Source organism: Scyliorhinus canicula, chromosome 16 (assembly GCF_902713615.1).
Source record: "Scyliorhinus canicula chromosome 16, sScyCan1.1, whole genome shotgun sequence".
Lineage (NCBI taxonomy): Eukaryota > Metazoa > Chordata > Chondrichthyes > Carcharhiniformes > Scyliorhinidae > Scyliorhinus > Scyliorhinus canicula.
In genome coordinates this window covers 26063204-26087019 of record NC_052161.1, presented here as the reverse complement: position 1 = coordinate 26087019, position 23816 = coordinate 26063204, and the positions used below count along the sequence as shown (strand labels likewise).

The following is a 23816-nucleotide window of genomic DNA, read 5'->3' as shown; positions in this document are numbered from 1 at the left end:
CCAGTTAAAGGAGCTGGCAGAGAAATTCCAACTGCCTGGTCTTTTCAGATTGACGATTTTTCACGCAAGGCTTTTCCCTCCTTACCCTTGGCGCCACTCTCTTCCCAGTTTAAAAGGATTTTATCTTTGGGTGGTGGTGGTGGTGGGTATAGGGGGAAAGAGACGATTATTCCGGGCATATATGGGGACGCACACACACACACACAACACTATCCCTGGCCAATCCACCAGTTTGCAGTTAACCAATCAAACCAACTCCTTCAAAATCTGCTTCCTAAGATCCACATGGCGTCAAAGAGACTGGCTTCTCCCTTCCTAAATACCAAATCTGGGAACAGAGTGTCCTGCAAGAAAGCTGCTTCAACTTTGAGTCTTCTTATAAAAGGCACACCAGGTTATGGGTCCATGGACCAAAAAAAAATAAAAGAAGTTGGAACAAAGAAAATGCACAGAAAGGACACTTACAATAGATACTACGTATGTACATTTTTTGTAGACAGACAGTCTCATGGCAAATGTGGCACTGCCAATTGCAGCAGTAAATTGCATATGTCTATAAACGTGAATCTAGGAACACACACACAACTAATTCTAAGTGAAGTTGCTCATAGGGTCTTTTGATTTCATATAAAGAGATGAAAAATAAAATAATCTCACCAAGTAATGCTCTCTTAGCGGAGGTACTGTCTGGCGTACAATTGATTTCTTACTAAAGTAATTTACAATCTTCTATTAAATATAACAAAAAATCAGGGCAGCACGGTGGCTTAGTGGTTAGCACAGCTGCCTCACGGCGCTGAGGTCCCAGGTTCGATCCCGGCTCTGGGTCACTGTGCGTGTGGAGTTTGCACATTCTCCCCGTGTCTGCGTGGGTTTCGCCCCCACAACCCAAAAATGTGCAGAGTAGGTGGATTGGCCACACTAAATTGCCCCTTAATTGGAAAAAATAATTGGGCAATCTAAATTTTAAAAAAAATAACAAAAAATCCAAGAGTATTGGATCTCTCGAGAGCACGGTTTACAGATTGGGGATGTGTCTAGCAGACTGACTGAGAGGGAGTCATTGACCACTTAGAATGAGCAAGAAATACATGATGAGTGGGGGTACATGTATCTCAGGAAGGGAAGATAAACGGGCACTTGAGGTGCAATATTCCGGCTGAATTCAAGGCTTGCTCTAAATCAGGGTGCGGTTATTGAAGTTACAGGTTTCAGCAGGTGAAGCTACAAAATTTGACTCCTCGGAGCACGTGATACTTTGCTCACTTTCAAACATTAAACACCAAAAACAACCTTTTCCTCTCATTTACAGGGTTACTGCAGTTATAATTTAAAAAAGAATTATCTAGTTATAATCCCCCCACCTTTAACATTCGTCTTCCCCTCACCACCTCTTCAAGAGGCGAGGGTGAGAAACCATTCTTATGCAGAGTTGTTACAACATGGAAGGCTTTGGGCAAAGAGCATTAAATCTTTAAGGAAAAAGTGAATAAACCTTTGTGAGAGGAAGATACAGCATTAGGGGTAAAAGGGAATAAGAGGTTTGGTGCTTGATCAGTCTTTTTCTTTTAAATTAAAATTTTAGAGTACCTAATTCATTTTTTCCAATTAAGGGGCAATTTAACGTAGCCAATCCACCTACTCTGCACATCTTTGGGTTGTGGGGGCGAAACCCACGCAAACACGGGGAGAATGTGCAAACTCCACATGGACAGTGACCCAGCGTGTCGCGTCTTTTCGTCCGACGTCATTTCGTCCAACGACACTTCGTCCACGTCTTTTCGTCCAACGTCTTTTTGTCCGCCCGTCTTTTGGTCCAACGTCACTTCGTCCAATTAACCAATTGCAAATCAACTCCGTATAAAAGCATTTAATTGATAGAAAGCAGGCACAATACAGCAAGTGAATTTAATTGCTAAAATGCAAGTAATTGATGAAATTCAAGTAAAATACAAGCTTAAAAATGCAGTTAAAAAGTTAAAAAGTCTAAAAATGCAGTTAAAAAGATCTAAAAGTTTACTACTGATGAATTCCCGAAATTACTTAAAATTGATGTAAATTGTGAGCAACATTCCTCAAGAAATCAATTTTCGCTGTGGGATCCTTTAACGAGGCTCGTTAAAGGGGAGAGAACGATAATAACTATCCTTTAACGAGAGAACGATAATAACTATCCTTTAACGAGGCTCGTTAAAGGAAAGAGGCCGGTAATAAAGATCCTTTATTGTATATTATGTGCATTAGAGAAGATTTCCATGTACAAAAGTTAAAGTGGAGTGGTGCTACTAAGCAAGTTACTAAAAGTCAAGTTACAAAAAGTCTTTGACAAAAAAAATCATCCAGCAAAAACACGTAAAAAGTCACAAAAAATCTTTGACGAAAAAAATCACCGGACAAAATGACGTTGGACCAAAAGACGGGCGGACAAAAAGACGTTGGACGAAAAGACGTGGACGAAGTGTCGTTGGACGAAATGACGTCGGACGAAAAGACATAGCACCGTGACCCAGGACTAGGATTGAATCTGGGACCTTGGCGCCGTGAGGCTGCAGTGCTATCCCACTGCGCCACCGTGCTGACTGTGCTTGATCAGTCTTGTAAAGAGCTGATACAATATGGAAGACCCAATTGCTTGTTTTTTTTTCAATTTTCAACTCCTATGGTTCATTAAGGCATGAAATTGTCTCTCTGACATGCAGTCTGAAATTTGAATCACTTCCCATAGAGGGCAGCTTCCCACAAAGGATTTGATCGACTTTAAGAGTTTGCCAAAAACAATCTCAAAATAAGGCGAGCCATAAAGATGAGTTTTGAAAAAAGAGTCAATTGTGAACATTTGGTTGATTATGCCCATCGGCTTTCAGTGCATCCCTGCTCTACGTGAGGAACACAAGTTCTTTGCCTAGTTATGTCAAATGAAAAATGACCAGCAGAAGCAGAAACCCTTCCCAGAAAGGACAAAATGAACAGAAATTCAAGAAACAAAAGCACAAGTTACCAAGTTGGTTTCAATGTGTTTCATCACAATGGAGCAGTATTGCAGTAGGTCAATTATTAACCCTTTGTACTGTAAATAGTATGCAAGAAGTAGAAAAGTTGAACTAAATGTACCCACATTATGCAGTAATTTACACTGATCAAAACCAGTTCTGTTACAGTACTGAGTTTACACTCTGATAACTTACCTGTTTTATAGAGCTGATATGTTGCTTTTCTGTTTCGGAACGCTTTTTCAATTCATCTTTTAAGTTGTCTTTCTCTGCACAGATTTCCACAATCATTTCCTGATGTTTTCTGTTTTCTTCCATCAGTCTGCACAGTTAAATCACAATGAACATGAGAAAAACAAATGTTTCAGAGTAACTGCATTAATTTATTCATATTATAGTCATAGATGTTTACAGCATGGAAACAGGCCATTCGGCCCAGCTTGTCCATGCCGCCCAGTTTCTATCTTAAGCTAGTCCCACTTGCCTGCATTTGGTCCATATCCCTCGATACCCACCCTGCCCATGTAACTGTCTAACTTTTTTTTTTAAAAAGGAAAAAATTGTACCCACTTCTACCACTGCCTCTGACAGCTCATTCCAGATGCTTACTACCCTGTGTGTGAAATGATTTCCCCTCTGGTCTCTTTGTGTCTCTCCCCTCTCACCTTAAACCTATGCCCTCTGGTTCTAGACTCCTCTACGTTTGCGAAACGTTAAATAAAGCTTGGTTGAAAATAAACACTTCCCATTTGTTGTTTTGCACAACTATCACTGCATTCCCAATTAAATTTCAAGAGGCACAGAAAGCAGGTGTGAGGTCAGTTATCACAGACAAACTTTGTATAAAGATGGTTACGATACAACCAAAGAGTTGGATTTAAAAAAAATTTTTTTTGCCGTGAAATAGGATAAAACTTCGGTTTCTCAGAGTAACAGAGACTGCATTTTCACAGTCAAACTTAAATCAACTGACTTTTGGTTGTGTACTGTCTTAATAGACCAAAATGTCATGAGCTTCACCACAGGCACTGTGGGGAAGGTTTTACATGGAACATATTAAACTTCATGCATGTGTATACATTTATATCTTAAAAATCTAAAATGGAATACGATCACCCAGAAGGAAAAAAAATCACTTTCTCTGGAGTGGAGAAATATGGATGTCCCAGAAATTACGTACAACCTCTACAAAGTAATTGTTTATCCCAAGCCATTTTCTCCCCATTCCCATGTTGCTCCCTTGTGGCCCTCAGCTTCAATTAACAAAGAAGGGACTGATTGTGCTTAAAAAAAATACGAATACTTGCAAGACAAAATCTAATTTTGTTATTCATATTTGGTGAGGAACTGACCAAATTGCTCGTGAAAACAAGCAAGTGACCTTTTAGTGTGCAGTAACGCAGAACCATAGAATTCCTACAGTGCAGAAAGATAACAATCGGCCCATCAAATCTGCACCGACCCTCTGACAGAGCACCCTGGGCCCTATTACCAGGACCCACCCAACCTGTACCTCTTTGGACACTACGCAACAATTTGATAGCCAACCCACTTAACCTGCACATATTTGGACTGTGGGAGGAAACTGGAGCACCCTGAGTAACCCACGCAGACACGGGGAGAAAGTACAAACTCCACACAGACACACCCAAGGCCGGAATTGAATCCGGGTCCCTGGTGCTATAAGGCAGCAGTGCTAAGCATCTTGCTGCCCTCATTATTGTTAATGAAGCTTTTTGTATGCAATGATATTGTTCATAATTAAGACCGTTTGCCCCATATACTGCAGGATTACCAGTTGCATTTTCGCACCATCTGTTACATCAAAGCTGCCCATTTAAAAAAAAAAGGCTGAGTAATTTCAAATTGAATCTGAATCTATATATTAGTATTCTACTAATGTTACAACATCATCAAGATAATCTCCACAGAATGAAGCTAAAATCAAAATGGGATTTCTGTGATGCAGTTGGGTAAGGGACTATTAAAACGGAATTCAGTAACTCTCAGATACATTGCACATTACATTATTCATGGAGCAGAAATTACAGTCACCTATTGCACACATTAAATTAACAATTTCCATTTATAGTGTCATTACTGTATTGAATCTGCGCTTGAATGCACTACCTGCTTCGGGTGAAGCATTTTGAAGATAAAAAAGGAGCATTGCTGCATGAGAGGATGTGGTTTCCAGCCCCAGCTATGTGTGGTTTCGTTCATTTTTGAACAACTTTCAGGTTATCGCTTCAACCCAAGCTTCAGTTTGGCTCAATTGGCAACATTTTACATCAGTCAGAGGTTTGCAGGATCAAGTTTGACTATTGACCGGAGGACATAACCTCACCTGACACTTTAGCATAGTGCTACATTGTTGGTGGTGCCAGCTTTCTGATGAAACATTAAAAGAAATGCTTCCTGCTTAGCTGGATGGAAAAAACTGAAGACAATCATTTCAAGTGTACTGGTTAACAGTCTTCACTCAATACAATGCTACAAAACAGACTGTTACTTATTCCAGAATTATGGAACTCTGTTGTGTCGAAATGTACTGTCGTATTTGCCTATATTACAGTAAGTACACTTCAAACATAATGCATTGGCTGAAATGCTTTGACATGATATTTTACGGAAATGATAATGCATTGGAGAGAACAGAAATAAAAACTTGCACTTACATTTTCTTTTTTTTCACCCTTATTTTAAATAAACATTTTCAGGTATTTTTGGTTTTACGACAACAACAGAATAAACAATGTACATGAATCTATAAACATAGTGCAAAAACCGTCTCCCTCCCTTACAGGTCCCACCTTTATTAACCTCCTACTCTAAAGTAATCTAACCCCCAGTCCTTCAATAACAGTTTTCAAGATGACCAAATGTCTCAATGCCACTGAAGTACATTGTGAGAGCAGTCACAGTTGTAATGTGAGAAACCTGGCAGCCAATTTACACAGAAGAACATCTGACAAACATCAATGTAGTGGTGATCTATTTATGATTCTTTAATGTCATACGTTTAGCTGCTGTTGTGCAAAAAGTCAACGGTTTTGCTCCTTTTCCACAAACACCTGTAATTTACTTCACAGACTCTGCACATCACCTGCCACAAAGGTCACCTGAAGCCCCTTTACATACCAGTGTCAAATATTGAATACTCAACATAAATGAGCCAACTAATTGGAATGCCTCTTACCCCATTACTTAACAGTCTCCCCTTCCCCCCTTCCTTGGGAGAAAAAAATAATAATTAGGTGAAAACAAAATTATAAGAAACTCAAAAACACACTCAATTTCCCCTTTTTTTTCATTTCTGGAAGATGAAAAAACAGTCACAGAAACAGGCGCCCTTCATTAACAATATCCAAAAGTTTGTGAGCTAGCCCCGCTTTTTGTAAAACAGTCTGATAATTGATAGCTACTGTCAACACATTTAATGCTTGCTATTTTCCCTCTGTCCAACAACTGCTTCAAACTCACGATGTCTATCCTTAACCATTTTTCATTGACACTTTTTGTAGAGTGCACATTGTCCCACAAGGATTTATTGTCACTATGACATTCAATAAGTATTACCCAAATCCCCTAATCCCAAAATTTCTGTCAATATCTGAGGTACACAAGGCCATATCCACCTCCTCTTAACGTCTCAGCAGCCAAAGTGCTTTTGACCACTCTCCTTATTTTCTTTGTTTCCTCACACAAGAGGGCACATTTACCATTGTTCCCCAAAAGGAAAATTATAAAATCTCCTGCACTTGAAACCCCATCAAATAAATTTGCATAGGACGCATCACTATAAACTATGAGTTTCAAGTGCCTACGGTCACCTAAAACCGGGAACCTCAAAACACACTCCTGCATTTTTAGTTTGACCAACGCTTTATTTGCTCTTATTATGTCTTCCACTTTGGGATCATTCATTTTTGTACTCAACTCTAAGACATCAAAACTCACGTCCGGTCTAGTCTGTCTACCTAACCAATTCAGTTGCCCAATTAAACTTCGCAATTGCTCTTTTTCCATCTTTGAAACCATTGCGTCTTTTTGTGCAACCTGGTCACGGCTAATTGCTATTGGGCTGATGCTTTCCAAATAAGATTGCTGACGTAAAGATGCCCCGATCTTAGTCTGTCCGATTTCCAGTCCAATATTTTTAAATGCACTGGAAGCCTGACTTCCAATCCTGAATTCTTTCCTCAAACCAGAAATTACAAATCACTAGCTTCTAAATCACTAGTCCCACCCCACAAAAAATCATCGACATGCATCATAAAGATGCCAGAAAGATTTCCTTTATAGTGCCAGTAAAACATTGCCGGATCTACTTTCAACTGGCAACACCCTAACTTTATCAAAACTGACCTTAACCGAAAAATACCAGACTCTAGACACATCATTTAATCCATACACACATTTGTTCAACTTCCAGAGTGCCCCTTCGGTGTTAGTTGCCTCTTTAGGAGGACGGAGAAAAAGGTTTCTCTGGAGCTGATGCTCCTGTAAGGAGGCAGCTTTATATCTATAGATTTGCATTCCCATGCCTTTGTGGCTAATAGAGCCAAGAAGATCTTTAAAGTAACCTTTTCTGCCATAGGTGAATCCACCCTTAACTCCTGAACTTTTTTTAGTTTTCTTCAAATCCTCTTGACACAAGCCTGGCCTTTGCCTATACGTTCCACCCGGAAGAACCTTTTCCGTGCAAATCCATCTGTGGGATAGAGTTCTTTGTCCCATATCCGGTACTTCCGTGTATACCCCAAATTCACTCCAACTATACAGTTCTTGCTGTTTGGCAACTTCGATAACCTTTTCATTTGACTAATTGGAAGCCACCAAAATCTCAAGTGCATGTGGACTTCTATTCCTATTAGTATTTGTAGTCTTAATCATGCTCCGAGACCTTGATAAACTACTTCCCCTCTCCCGCCTGGTATCTTGTTCTGTACTGCTACTGCTTGATCTTTCCCTTCTGCTGTGGGATGTCCTTTCAATAGTTCTCGACCTTTTCCTGCAGACCTGTTCACTATCTGAACTGGCACTGCGTTTCTGTGCCCTCCATTTTTGAACTTTGTGTTCCCAATCCATTGTCTTGACTCTCTTCTCTGAATGCTGTACATTCAACAAATGTTTATACTTTCCAGTGGCCTTCCCAGCTCTACTAATAACAGTTGCATCCTGCCATTGACTAGACCCTTCAGGCAAGTATGCCACTTTTGTACCAACGTTTGGCAGTTGTCCTTGCGGAAAAATGGCCTGTTCTACATCATCAGAAGTGTTGTGCGCTTCTACAGAAACCCTGTCTATATCAGTTAACCGGTACTCACAGTTCTGTAACACGTGCGTACCAGATTACCCTGGTTCCTCGTCATGTCTGTCTGCTCTGTCTAAATTTGAAAATTTGTAATCTGTACCTATTATCCTTGATGAATGTACCATAACAGTTTGATTGCCATATTGCAAAATAATTGTTTTGCCATCAATGCGTATGATCTTCCCTGGGCTTTTCCATTCATTAAAATTGTCTCTCTTATTGTATACCATGTATCCTTGCTGAAAAACGGTATTTGATGGCTGTACATTATGTCTCAAAGCTCTGCGAATTCTTTCAGAGAAATTTTCCACAATTTGATCCAGAATTACTCTCTTTATTACTTTGTACAATCGTTGATCGACTAAATCTGGTTGCTAATTCCACAAATTGTGAAATTAATATATTATTGGCTTTATCCCAGATCTTAAGGTCCATAGCCACCATGTTGTTAAAACCCCTGGCCAAGGCAATGCTTCAGGAGACCCACCTGAAGGTGGCGGACCAGGTCCGTCTGAGGAAGGGGTGGGTGGGGCAGGTTTTCCACTCCGGGTTGGATGTGAAGAACCGGGGAGTAGCGATTCTGGTGGGGAAAAATGTGTCGTTTGAGCCATCTGAGGTGGTGGCGGATAAGGGGTGTAGGTTTGTTATGGTAAGGGGCAGGCTACAGGGAGAGAAGGTGGTACTTGCTAGTATGTATGCCCCAAATTGGGATGATGTGGGCTTTATGAGGCGTACGCTGGGACGTGTCCCGGATCTAGAGGCGGGAGGTCTGATTATGGGGGGGGGGGGGGGACTTCAATACGGTGTTGGATCCTTCACTGGATCGGTCCAGTTCAAGGACGGGTAGGAGGCCGGCGGCGACCAGGGTGCTGAGGGGGTTTATAGACCAGATGGGAGGGGTGGACCCATGGAGGTTTGTGAGGCCGAGGGCACAGGAGTACTCTTTCTTCTCCCATGTACATAGGGTTTATTCTCGGATGGACTTCTTCGTGGTGAGTAGGGGACTGATTCAGAGAGTGGAGGAGGCCGAATATTCGGCCATTGCAATCTCCGACCTCGCTCCGCATTGGATGGAGTTGGAGATGGGGGAGGTGAGGGACCAGCGCCCGTTGTGGCGGTTGGATGTGGGGTTGTTGGCGGAGGAGGTGGTGTGCAGGAGGGTCCGGGCAAGTATTGAGGGATACCTCGAGGTGAATGATATGGGGGAGGTCTGGGTGGGGATGGTCTGGGAAGCCCTGAAGGCAGTGATTCGCGGGGAGCTGATATCCATCCGGGCACACAGGGAGAGGAGTGAGAGGGATAGACTGGTGGGGAAGATGCTGGAGGTAGATAGGAGGTACGCGGAGGCACCAGAGGAGGGATTGTTGGGGGAGAGGCGCAGCCTACAGGCTAAATTTGATTTGCTAACCACTAGAAAGGCGGAGGCACAGTGGAGGAAGGCACAAGGGGCAGTGTATGAACATGGTGAAAAGGAGAGTAGGATGCTGGCTCATCAGCTCCGCAAGCGGGATGCGGCTAGGGAAATTGCTGGAGTGAGAGATAAGAGTGGGAATGTGGTGCGGAAGGGGGTAGAGGTGAATGAAGTCTTCAAGGACTTTTACGGGGAACTGTACCGGTCGGAGCCAACGGGGGAGAGGAGGGGAATGGAGAGTTTTCTCGACGGGCTATCTTTCCCGAAGGTGCAGGAGGAGCAGGTGGAGGGGTTGGGGGCGCCGATTGAGCTGGAGGAGCTGGTTACGGGGATCGGGCAGATGCAGTCAGGGAAGGCGCCGGGGCCGGAAGGGTTCCCGGTGGAGTTTTATAAAAAGTTTGTGGACCTAGTGGGCCCCTTGCTGGTGCGGAAACTTAATGAGGCGTGGGAAGGGGGGACTTTGCCCCCGACGATGTTGCGGGCGCTGATTTCTTTAATCTTAAAGAGGAACAAGGACCCCCAGCAGTGTGGTTCATACAGGCCCATATCTCTCCTTAATGTGGATGCCAAGGTGCTGACAAAGATCCTGGCCACCAGGATAGAGGACTGTGTGCCAGGGATTGTACACGAGGACCAGACAGGTTTTGTTAAGGGAAGGCAGCTGAACACGAATGTGTGGAGGTTGTTGAATGTCATCATGATGCCGGCGATTGAGGGGGAGGCTGAGATAGTGGTGGCGCTGGATGCGGAGAAGGCCTTCGATAGAGTGGAGTGGGGGTACTTATGGGAGGTGTTGGGGAGGTTTGGATTTGGTGAAGGATTTATTAGATGGGTGAGGCTGCTATATGAGGCCCCGATGGCATGTGTGGCCACGAATGGGAGGAGGTCGGAGTACTTCCGGCTTTACCGAGGGACCAGGCAGGGTTGCCCCCTGTCCCCCTTGTTGTTTGCATTGGCAATCGGACCGTTGGCAATGGCGTTGAGGGATTCAGGGAGGTGGAGGGGTTTGGTGCGGGGTGGGGAGGAACATAGGGTGTCGTTGTATGCCGATGACCTGCTACTGTATGTGGCGGACCCGGTGGGAGGGATGCCGGGGGTGATGGAGCTGCTAGCTGAGTTTGGGACCTTTTCAGGCTATAAACTAAATCGAAGCAAGAGTGAGGTGTTTGTGGTGCACCCTGGGGACCAGGAGGAGGAAATTGGTAGGCTCCCGCTTAGGAGGGCGGGGGAGAGTTTTAGGTACCTGGGGGTGCAGGTGGCCAGGGACTGGGAGACTCTACACAAGCATAATTTCACCAGGCTTGTGGGTCAGATGGAGGAGGAGTTCAAGAGGTGGTACATGCTGCCATTGTCGTTGGCAGGGAGGGTGCAGTCCGTCAAAATGACGGTGCTTCCGAGGTTCTTGTTCCTCTTTCAGTGCCTGCCCATCTTCATCCCCACGGCCTTCTTTAGGAGGGTGACTAGCAGTATTTTGAGCTTTGTGTGGGCACATGGGACTCCGTGAGTGAAGAGGGTTTTCCTGGAGCGAGGGAGGGATAGAGGCGGACTGGCGCTGCCCAACCTTTTGGGGTACTATTGGGTGGCCAATGTGTCAATGGTGCGTAAATGGGTGATGGAAGGGGGGGGGGGGGGGGGGGGCGGCGTGCAAAATAATAGAGATGGCGTCTTGTAGAGGTACGAGCCTGGGTGCCCTGGTAACGGCGCCGTTGCCGCTCTCTCCTAAGAGGTATACCATGAGCCCGGTGGTGGCAGCGACCCCAAGAATCTGGGGACAGTGGAGACGGCATAGGGGGGAAACAGGGGGGACACGATGGAGGCATCATTAGGTGGAAATCATCGGTTCATCCCGGGGAACACTGATGGGGGATTTAGGGGGTTGCAAAGGGTGGGCATCAGTAAATTGAGGGATCTGTTTATTGGCGGGAGGTTTGCGGACCTGGGGGAACTGGAAGATAAATTTGGGCTCCCCCAAGGGAACATGTTCAGATACTTGCAGGTAAAGGCATTTGCTAGGCGACAGGTAGAGGAGTTCCTTTTGCTGCCCTCGCGGGGGGCGATGGACAAAGTGCTTTCGGTGTTGTGGGTCGGAGAGGGGAAGGTGTCTGACATTTATAAGGTAATGCAGGAGGTGGAGGAGTCGTCAGTGGAGGAGCTGAAGGCTAAATGGGAGGGGGAACTAGGGGAGCAGATAGAGGACGGGACTTGGGCGGATGCCTTGGAGAGAGTTAACTCTTCCTCTTCATGTGCGAGGCTTAGTCTCATCCAATTTAAGGTGCTGCTTTGGGCCCTTTTTGTCTGTGACTCGGATAAGTAGGTTCTTTGGGGGTGAGGACGGGTGAGGACAGGTGCACCAGGTGTTCGGGGAGTCCAGCGAATCATGCCCATATGTTCTGGGCATGCCCAGCACTGGAAGAATTCTGGAAGGGGGTGGCGGGGACGGTGTCGAGGGTGGTTGGATCCAGGGTCAAACCAGGTTGGGGACTCGCGATTTTTGGAGTTGCGGCGGAGCCGGGAGTGCAGGAGGCGAAAGAGGCCGGTGTTCTGGCCTTTACGTCCCTAGTAGCCCGGCGGAGGATCTTGCTGCAGTGGAAAGATGCGAGGCCCCCAAGTGTGGAGACCTGGATCAGTGACATGGCGGGATTTATAAAATTGGAGAGGGTCAAATTTGCCCTGAGAGGATCAGTACAAGGGTTCTATAAACGGTGGCAGCCTTTTCTGGACTTTCTGGCTTAAAGATAGGTATCTTGGTCAATGGGGGGGGGGGGGGGGGGGGGGGGGGGGTGTTCTTTATTGTTTCTTTTTTTTTCTATGGTTATTTAACTTAATATTGTGTTAATTTAAGTTGTAAATATGTTTTGTTGTTCATTAAGGATGGGCGAATGTTTATGACTGTTATCATTATTGTTATTGTTGGTATTTTATTGCGGTTCATTGTTATATATACAAAATTTTTCAATAAAATTTAAAAAAAAAAATCATTGGCCAAAGGTAGGGTTACTATCGGTTGTGCTGGTGTCCTTCTGCACTTCCTACAAACTTCACAGCGATCACGATCCTGTTCTATTAGCTTAGCATAGTCTTCATCCCTTACCCGTGCATCCTTTAATAAATTTTTCAGCCTCTGAAGAGACAGATGCGTAAATTGCCTATGCAGTTTTAATACAACAAGCTTATCAGCTAAAGTCCCATTTTCAAGTGCAATTAACACATCCTTAACAACTGTACTTGAAATATTATTTGTCAGTAATGGAATACAAGAGTGTCCCGACTGTGTAAATTGTAAGTCCACCGTCTTTCCAAAAACTGTTGCCTTATCCTGTTCCATATCCAGCTTCATGTGTGCTTTCTTCATTGACGGTCTGCTCAGAAGCAAAGATATCTCACTGGATACAACATCCGTGCTAATGAAATGATTCACTCCGGCAATATTGCAAGGGATCACCACTCTTTTCAGCGACTTCAGAGTATTATCATCCCCAAACCTGAAACTTGTGGAACTTTCAAATTCCTTAACCTTGTTACGATTTTCAGCATTCAAGGAGTCCAGGTAACATTTTAACCAGTCAATTCCACACACAGTAGATGTGCAGCCACTGTCCAATACAGCACAATTGAAGGATTCTGCAACCAAAAACCCTCATTGCCAGCGTAAAACTGCTTGTTAATAGGACAATGGCTTCTTTCTGATCACTATCTTTTTCCTCTTCTGACTCTTCCATGTCATGTGTCACTTCAAACACTATTATAATGTGTTGGGCAGTTGAAAGCATAATGGTATTGAGAATCACATTGAAAACATTGATTTATCATACCCTGGGCATTTCTAGGGTTCATCTTCCTATTGTAGGTTCAAACTGGGTTTCTGTCTTCATACTTTCCGGGTCCCGATCTCCTTTTATCGTCTTGGAACCTGTTTGTAGCCATACGATTTTGCCATCCTTTGAATAGTGTATCTTCCATATTCTGCTTTATTGCAGGCTGACCTATTTGGGTCATCAGAACCATCGGAATCAAATGTTTCCCCAGAAACCTTTTTAAAGCTTCTGTCATCTGATCGAATAAGGTACCCTTATCTGCAAACTGAACTCCTGTCAAAACCAGGAGCCTATCCATGTTGCTCACTCTAGCACAATCAAGTAATTTGAAGGCTAACACAGACTGTGGAAATTCTAGGTTGTGTTTCTGCAGCCTTTTATATAGTCTGCCAAATTCCAGTATAGTCTTCAATGGAGAAATCCTCTATTTTCCAGAACCTATCAAAATCCAATCATGCTCCAAACGCAAGTCATCCTTTTTATAAATCTTATCCATGTAACGTAATAGAGTCTCCCAACCTTCCGAGTCTAACTCTGCCAATTCCAGCTCAGAAGACACTTTGCTTCGGATTTTACTATCATAAGGTAAAGAGCTAATGTCATACCTTGTTTTCTCTTTCCCAAGGCAGTTACCTTAGTCCACATAACTACTGTACTTCTCCATTGGTCGGACAACCCCCTTTCAGAAAATAAGGGGATGGGGGGGCAAGTCATATCCAGCCATCTTTATCCTAGATTCAGCCATATATCTTTGTTTTTTTTCTTTTTCTCACTCACTCCTTGGTTTTGTCTGGAAAAATTGTATCTTTCAACCAGTCACATTTGCACAGCAACCATCCTCTGCTACCATTTGTTATACATTTAGCTGCTGTTGTATAAAGAGTCAATGGTTCTTCTCCTTTTGCATAAATACTTTTAATTTACTTCAACAGACTCTGCACAAAACTCTAACATCACATCACCGACCACAAAGGCCACCTGAAGCCCCTTTACATATTAGTGTCAATTATTGGATACTTAACATAAATGAGACAACTAATTGGAATGTCTCTTCACCCATTACTTAACATTTAATAATAATGGTGACGAAGGGATAAATTCTGGCCAGGACACTAGGGATAACTCCCCTGCTCTTGATCAAAGTAGTTCCATGGGGATCTTTTCTGTCCACATGTGAGGATCGACAGGACCACAGTTTAACATCTGAACCAAAAATTTACACCTCCAAGAGTACCCGCTCAGTCCTGTACTGAAGAGTCAGCCTTGAAATACTCGTTCTCCACCTTACCCTCACCCGCCACATCGCCCCAATCGTGAAATTCCAAAACAACAGTAAGAATATAATAAATGTCATATTACCACTGTATTAATTAAACCTCCAGAAACAACGTATTTGTCTCATTAATAAAACATATTTTTTCAAACGGTTTTTGAAAAACAATTGCTAAATACACAGTTAATCTCGTCTTCCTTTTAATAGATTCCCTCTTGGAGATTTTCAAAGTTGAAGCTAATTTTTTAGCATATATATATTACATGCACACAGTTCAAAAGTTACGATCAACTTACTTAAATGATTTCTTTCCTTTCTAATAATTCATTTTTCTCACTATTCAAGTAGCAGAGAGCTACGGTGTGGTTGCTAGTAGACAGGGCATTTGACACCGAGTTATGATTCACTGTAACAAGGTTAGAGTTTAATTGTATTTAACATCACAAAATCTCTATGGGATTTGAACAAGATTAGTTGCATTTGCAGGTTGGAATGTGTATTTGGGCAATCCATTATATGCATCGATCAGCAATAAAGCACTTAGGTCAGGTCATCTAAGAATATGGCCATCCAACAGACCCAGACAGTGTCATTCAATATGTCTAAGAATGAGGTAACTCCCGTCTCTTATTCTTCTGCTGATTTGATCATTCCATGGATACCACTTGACTGCCATGCAATCCACCCGCCATTATTCTGCTGACTTAAAACATTTGCAGTTCTTCTGTGATTCCTTATTCAAAATGTTTATGAATTGCACTTTTTAAAAAGAAAAATCAACATGAACACAGGTTATGGCCTCAATACCAATTCCTTGGGCACTCAACTCTGTCCACTCCCAACCATTGATAATTCCAATTGCTTCTTCCTCTGCTTCAACTACTTTTTTAAATCCCTATCCATTTGAAAAAAAAAGAGGCTGTAAATACTTGGGCACCACTCAGGTCTATAATTATAAGCCTACTTTCCTTGTCCCAGCATATATGCAAACCTTCTTAGGTTCTTATCGCAAGTAGGTTCATGGCACGAGAACCAACTTGTAAACTTCCTAATAAATGTCACATATACCACTACGTTTTCTTCCAACCCAGATGAGATACCACCTCCATGACAGATGCACGACATAAAGTCCAGCATAAACCACCTCCAGCAGCAACAGGTATGCATTATTTCCAAAGTGTTTGGAATAGGGACTAAACCAGAAGGGACTAAACCATTCAGTTCAGTTAAAAGTATTACTACACATTTGACTTTGCCCCCTACCCGATGTCTACATTTAAATTTAGCCCAACATATTTTTGAAATATATTTCAGCCTGACACATGCCAAGTTAGCATTCCTTACAAAGTAATTAGATAGCAAGCTGGGCATGATACTCTTTGTAAGCGAAGCAGCTAATCACCAAATATTGTTCTGGTCAAGACCAGCCTATTTGTCTTGACTGGATATGTAAATTTTCTACATTGAGAAACTGAGGAACAGTTAAAAAAAGTTACTGTAAATCCATTTCCAGAATTTATTGTCCATCCCTAGATGCCTCGAGTGGTGATAATGGACCACGTTCTTGAAGCTGCAAGGCACTTCAAAGGGAAGTTACAAAATCAACCATGTTAGTACACAACTGAATTCCCATATGGGTCAGGCCAGGTAACGAGGAAAGATTTCCTTCCCTAAAAGGACATTGTCGTCAACCATACAGATTTTTACAATAATTCAAGAGCTTCTAATTCACTTTACTGTTAATTTCAGACTTATTTTCAAAAACTCAACTCAAGTTTTCAAGCTGGCATAATGTGTTTTAAAGTCACCGTCTCGGCATTATTCATCCAAGCCTTTGGATTATTGGTCCAGCAACATGACCACCAGAGTGCTGTGCCTTCCACTGGTTCCCTATTATTTTGTTAACAAAATCCCAGAGAGAAAGCATTTGTAGTCTACAACAGTGTCAGTGTGGCTTTCTTAAACTACTTGCTGAATTCACAGAAATCACTATATATATCTAATAAACAATTGTGTTGACGCTCGTTTCTGTTTGATCCTTTAACTCACTACAATTGTTTGGATACTGGGCAGGCAAAAAGGTACACAATGCTTCACAGACAATGGCAGCTCACTTGCACGAAAGGTCTTTGGCACTGAACCGATGGAAAGTATCTGTCATTAAAACATGCCCACGTAGATGCAGCATCCACTGTTCTATACAATGACACGAATGCTTAAACATCTTCTGAATTATTGTATACATTCATATTGGCAAAACCATTTTAAGAACCGTAGTTATTAACACTTACTTCTTTATTTTCTTTTCTTGTTGAAGACATTTACTTTGTATTGACTCATTCAGTAGGACTACAGCACTGCTTTCTTTTGTAATTCCATTGGGTAAATTGCAGCTCACGGGGGATTCTGTTGAAAAAACGTTAAACTCTGATTCTAGCTCATCCAACAATGCATCCTGAGAAGATTCGTGCTCCATCCTGGACATCAGGTCCTTGGTTATTTTTGTATCAAAAGGGCTTGAAGCATTAAATTTGGTAGAGGGGTACGGTGTACATTTGGTCCAATCAGTAGGCTCTGCCTGCTTTGATGTCTCTGATGTAGCACAAGATGTTTGATCGACAGTTCGAGTAAGTTCTATACAGTCGCTAGCCTCTGGCTTACTTTCTGACCCTTTTCCCGTACCACTTTTGAATGCTATCAGAGCACAGGGTTCTCCACTGCCACCATGGTCTGCCAAGTTATTTGTACCCTGTTCAACTTCTTGCATTTTCAATTGGGCCTCAGCAGTTCCATGTTCACATTCTGCATTTATATCCACTTCCAGTGCTTTGGTTTTTGAATCAGTCTCCGACTCGACACATGCGTCATTTAACGCATCAGTTTCTGCTACAGTGCCACCATTAATAACTTCTTCATTTGTGGCATCATCAATCACCAACAAAAGTACTTCATTATCACTGCTCGGCAGCTGCTCAGTGACCTGCCCAGCAACCTGATCATTTGGATGTTGTTCCATTCTTGGTCATTCAAATATTTATCCTGCAACAATAAACACAAAATGGATATGTTGAAAAGACAAGATCACACATGTGTGGACTAAATAATGTATTGGAAATGAAAGATTATTTTCCCACACAGCTGCTTTCCTCTATGATAGGGTGTTCCATAAATATAAATAGACCTCACAATAAATAGCTTCACATCATGACTTGTTTTAAGTGCAAAAAATGCAATATTTGTAACATACACAATGAAAGCCATTCTTAAAGTGATAAACTAGTCTTTTATAATTAGAAAACCATGGAGATGAAAGTTATGAAAATATTGAATGGAGCAGTGCAGTCATTCAAATAATTAACTGTGCAAAGACAGAATGGGCAGAATTTAAGGGGCTCTCGGGAATAGGTTGGGAAGTGAGGGCTCATAGAATGGCGGAGTATCCTTCGTTTTCCCAATGAAACTGTATCAGTGGTGGGAATGGTGGGGAAATGCTTTACTGCCAGAGGAAAATCAATGCCCTCAAGTGCTTACAGGCCTCTTTTAGTTGTTTCTGGCATTCTACTAATTAAAGGTGTGCCCTGTGTTGCCTGGCAAGACTGCCCAGTAAAAACTAGTAGCCCCCATGTGGGCAATTTGTCACCCACAAAGGGCAGCCTGGCAGCAAGGATCAATCCTGCAGAAATAACCCCATTACCTTCAGCAGCCACCCAGCAACCCCCACCATCCCCAAGTCCCCTCATCGAGGCCTGCCTGACTGGCCCACTAACACCAACACACGTTCCTCCTGTTATTAGCAACCCTGACTGAATGCAGACTCAGAAATATCCACCACTCTTGGTGGGGCTGCTGAGACCAAAGAACTGCCAGCCCCCCAAATTGGCAGCAGCTCTTGGGAGATGGGAGCAAGGCAGCAGGTCATTAATTACCTGATTACCACAGAACCTCGTCAGGGCTCCCCAAGACGGCCAAGGTTTGATCCCGCCTTTGGGGTCATTGGCATCTGTACAAAATTAATTCCTACATTTCCAATTGCAAATCCATCCAATTTAATCCCAGGGCAACACCAAACATAGGCTGATAATATTAGGCACAGAAATAGAAGCTGATAATATTAGGCACAGAAATAGAAATCTTCCTTTTAAAATATGACATTCAGTAAATAAGCAAGCTAACAAATACTTGTGTGGATTAACATATTCACCTTTATAACAGCCCCAAAAAGTCTAGAAAAAGTTAAGAAAAAGTTCAAAACGCTCCTTCACTTGAATCAAGTAATTGCATTGCATGCATAAAAATGCATTAATGGAACAACTTGCATTTATGTCTCAAAGTGTTTCACAGATGCGTTTCTAAACAACGAGCTATCTCACAGAATTGTTACAGAGCCATTTGGCCCATCGTGTTTGCATCGGCTCTCCAAGCCGATTATTGCTTAGTGTAATTTCCCTGCAACCCTCTGTATGGTGTCTATTCAAGTAATCTTCAATTGAACCTGCATCTACCGCACTTCCAGGCAGTGCATTCCAGATCCAAACCACTCATGTGAAAAAGCTTTTACTCACATCACATTTACTTCTTTTACAAATTACCTTAAATCTGTGCCCTCTCGCTGTTGAGCCTTTTAAAAGTTTCTCCCTATCTACTCTGTCCAGCCCCCTCATTACTTTGAACATCACTATCAAATCTCATCTCAGCTGCCTTAACTCCAAGAAGAACAGTTCCAACCTCTCCAATCTATCCTCACAACTGAAGTTTCTCATCCCTGGAAGCATTCTTGCAAACCTTTCCTGCACACTCTTCAATGCGTTCACATCCTTCCTATAGTATGGCACCCAGAACTGTACACAATATTCCGGATGAGGTCTAACTAATGTCTTGTACACATTCAGCATAACCTCCTTACTCCTGTACGCTATGCCCCATTAATAAAGCCCAGAATACTATCACCTTTATTATCTGCTCTCTCCACCTGTCCGATCATCTTCAATGATCTATGCACATATACACACAGGTCACTCTGCTCCTGCGCCCCCTTTTGGAAATTTACGCTTTATTGTATATAGCCTCCGCATGGTCTTGCTATCTAAATGCATCATCTCATAGTTCTGCACATTGAACTCAATTTGCCATATCTGTCCACTCTGCCAACTTGTCTGTTAACTCTTGAACTTCCACACTGTTGTCTTCGCAGTTTACAATACTTCAAAGTTTTGCATCATTCCCAAACTTTAAAACTGTCCCCTACACACCAAGATTAATAAATATCAAGAAAAGCAAGGGTCCCAATACTGATCCCTCGGGAACATCACTACAAACCTTCCTCCAGTCCAAAAAATATCCACTGGCCATTACTTTCTGCTTTCTATTATTCAGCCAGCTTTGTGTCCACATTGCTACTGTCCCTTTTATTCCATGAGCTGTAACTTCTCTCACGCCGTCTGAAAGTCAAAGAACACCACATCAACAGCATTACAGCCATCAACCCCTTTTGTTGCCTTCTTTAAAAACTCCAGAAAGTTAATTAAACAGGATTTCCTCTTTAGAAATCTATACTGCTCTTCCCTCATAACCCACATTTTCCTACGTGACTACTAATTCTATCCCAAATAATTGTTTCTAGAAGCTTGCCCACTACTGATGATAAACTGACTGGCCTGCAATTGCTGGGGCCACCCTTATAACCATTTTTGAACAAGGGCCCAACATTTGCAAATCTCCTGTCCCGCTGGCACCTTCCCTGAGCCTAGAGGTGACTGGAAGATTATGACCAGCACCGCTGCAATTTCTGTTCTTATGTCCTTTAATATCCTTGGATGCATTGCAACTTTCAGTACCAACAGTCAATTCAACACTTCCTCCTCATCAATTTTGAATCCTTTCAGGGACAGAATGTCCTTGACTGTCACCATTCCACGATAGCATTTACTTCCTTGGTAAAGATGGATGCGGAGTATTCTTTTAATACCACAGCCATGTCCCCTGTCCCCGTGTGCAAGTCCCCTTTTAGGTCCCGAATTGGCTACTACTCCTCCTTTTATCACCTTTTCACGACTTAGATGCCTATATAAGGAGATATCAGGACAGAAGATGATTAAAAAAAGATTTGGCCCTACAGCACGGTAGCATGGTGGTTAGCATAAATGCTTCACAGCTCCAGGGTCCCAGGTTCAATTCCCGGCTGGGTCACTGTCTGTGCGGAGTCTGCACGTCCTCCCCGTGTGTGCGTGGGTTTCCTCCGGGTGCTCCGGTTTCCTCCCACAGTCCAAAGATGTGCGGGTTAGGTGGATTGGCCACGCTAAATTGCCCTTAGTGTCAAAGTAAGGTTAATGGTGGGGGGTGTTTTTTTAATGGCATAGGGTGGATACGTTAGGCTTGAGTAGGGTGATCATTGCTCGGCACAACATCGAGGGCCGAAGGGCCTGTTCTGTGCTGTACTGTTCTATGTTCTATGTAGGTAGACTTTAAGGAGGGCCTAAAGTGGGTGTGAGATGAAGGCTTCAGGATGGAATAAAAACATGAAATTTTAGGCACCAGTTTGTTCTGAGGATAATAATGTTCTTTTGCTGTAAGAGCAATATATAGTTCTGCAGTAGCAAAATACACAGAATGATGAATTTCTGCAAACACTAAGAGCAACATGAAGAAAACAAAATCAGTTTCAAACACAGAATGGGTATCGTACTTAGCAACATAGAACCTGTTCTTCGGCCACTTATCCCCATCTAAGATCAAGCTAACCTACAACCCCTTCAATTTACTGCTGTTCATGTGCCTGTCCAAGAGTCACTTAAATGTCCCTAATGACTCTGACTCCACCACCTCTGCTGGCAGCGCATTCCACGCACCCACCGCTCTGTATGGAACATGAAATGAACAAAAATGAAATGAAAATCGCTGATTGTCACAAGTAGGCTTCAAATGAAGTTACTGTGAAAAGCCCCTAGTCGCCACATTCCGGCGCCTGATCGGGGAGGCTGGTACGGGAATTGAACCCGCGCTGCTGGGCTGCCTTGGTCAGCTTTAAAAGCCAGCTATTTAGCCCTGCGCTAAACCAGCCCCATGACGTACCCCTGACAAACCTACCTCTGACATCTCCCCTACAACTTCCTACAATCACCTTAACATTAACTGAACATAGAACAGCCACAGGAACATAGGAGCAGGAGTAGCCTATTCAGCCCATCAAGCCTGCTGTGCATTCAGTACGATCAGGGCTGACTATCCATTTCAATGGCTTTCCCCACACATCACTGACATTTAGAAATCTGTCGATCTGGACTTTAAACATACTTGGCGACCGAAATTCCACGGTCCGCTGGGGTGGAGAATTCCAAAGATTCACAACTCTGCTGGTAACTCATCCATTTCTACCATAAATGTCCCATCACTTAGCAACATATTTAATATGTTTAAATGTGCAAAATTCAAAGATTGTAAGCTGCAATCTTAACTATCTGCTAACTTAATGCTTCCGAGGCCTAATGACTTAGCAAACAACAGAGTGGATGGAGAAAAAAGCCTGGGGCTTGCAAAGTCACTGCCGGAAGCAATAGTTACACAAGCTTATGCTTATTTTAACCCAAACAGAAAATTGCATTAACAGACTTATCCCAATTTAAGACTTTGAGGGAAGGAAACAGATCTATAAAGGGAAGTGATTCATTTCCATTGCAAACGTTTGTTATTCAAAATCATTTACAGATCTTTCTTTTACACTTGTACCAATTTATCTTGGGGCAGCACGGTAGCATGGTGGTTAGCATAAATGCTTCACAGCTCCAGGGTCCCAGGTTCGATTCCCGGCTGGGTCACTGTCTGTGCGGAGTCTGCACGTCCTCCCCGTGTGTGCGTGGGTTTCCTCCGGGTGCTCCGGTTTCCTCCCACAGTCCAAAGATGTGCGGGTTAGGTGGATTGGCCAGGCTAAATTGCCCTTAGTGTCCTAAATAATATAAGGTTAATGGGGGTTGTTGGGTTACTGGTATAGGGTGGATACGTGGGCTTGAGTAGGATGATCATTGCTCGGCACAACATCGAGGGCCGAAGGGCCTGTTCTGTGCTGTACTGTTCTAATCTATGCTCACCCATAACCCATCATAAAAAGTCACCTCATGCCATTGCACTGCAAATCTGTTCAGGCTCTCTTAAATAACAATAGAAAATACAGAAAGTACACAGTATGTCAACCAGCATTTGCGACACTGAAAAAAGTTAGATAATATCATTTTGGGCCGCTGTCCTTCATCAGCACTGAATCTGAAACAGCAAATCCTTTTGTCTTTGAATAATCTCCTGTGTATTTTCTGGTAATCATTTAAAAACTGTGCAAACATAGTAACGGTGAAAGTTTATTTTTCTCAATACGGTCACAATCTCCTGGGCCAGGGCATGGCCAATTCCAGCCTCACTTGACCCGGAGGTGCGACACAAGTAAAATTAGATGTTATTTTTAAAATACTCGAGGACCTTGGCAGAGCCCAATAAACTGCAGTTACCAGATTTCTAAATTTAAAACAAAAAACCTGTTATTATTTAACAGTAATATAATTAAATTGACAAAAATGTAACTGACTTCCTAATACCCCTTTCCCAACAAGTGGTGGAGGGAAGAAAATAATGATAACATAAAAGGATCTCTGATGCACTAGTATGGTTTTCATAGTTTGGGTCTCAGGAGTTCAAGCTTTCATTTTGATGCTTCTTCCTTCTAGGCTTGAGATGGTTTTGCCTGGCATGGCTGACTACTTGCTTTGTAAAATTCAAGATCAGGCACAGTGGTTAGCGCTGCTGCTTCACGGCGCCGAGGTCCCAGGTTCAATCCCGGTTATGGATCACTGCCTGTGTGGAGTTTGCACATTTGCCCAGTGTTTGCGTGGGTTTCCACAACCCAAAGAAGTGCAGGCTAGGTGGATTGGCCATGTTAAATTGTTCCTTAATTGGAAAAAATGAAATGGGTACTCTAAATTTTAAAAAAAGATTCAAGATCATTTAAAATATATAGTAAAGATGAGCC

The 23816-nt window shown here is 42.9% G+C and overlaps 1 protein-coding gene across 5 annotated transcripts in view; it reads right to left on the bottom strand.

The window, feature by feature from the left end:
- The window catches only part of ccdc186 (coiled-coil domain-containing protein 186), a 120342-nt gene that overhangs the window by 68870 nt on the left and 27656 nt on the right, over positions 1-23816 (bottom strand). For 3 of the 5 annotated variants that reach the window (XM_038821392.1, XM_038821390.1, XM_038821391.1), the window contains exons 1-2: positions 17098-17822; positions 3186-3312 (exon numbers count right to left, since the gene is read on the bottom strand). In XM_038821392.1, the coding sequence (XP_038677320.1) occupies positions 3186-3312; positions 17098-17822 (852 nt within the window). Of the gene's footprint in view, positions 1-3185; positions 3313-17097; positions 17846-20122; positions 20245-23816 lie in introns of those variants that run through there. The other 2 variants (XM_038821389.1, XM_038821388.1) reach the window with 2 other exon arrangements.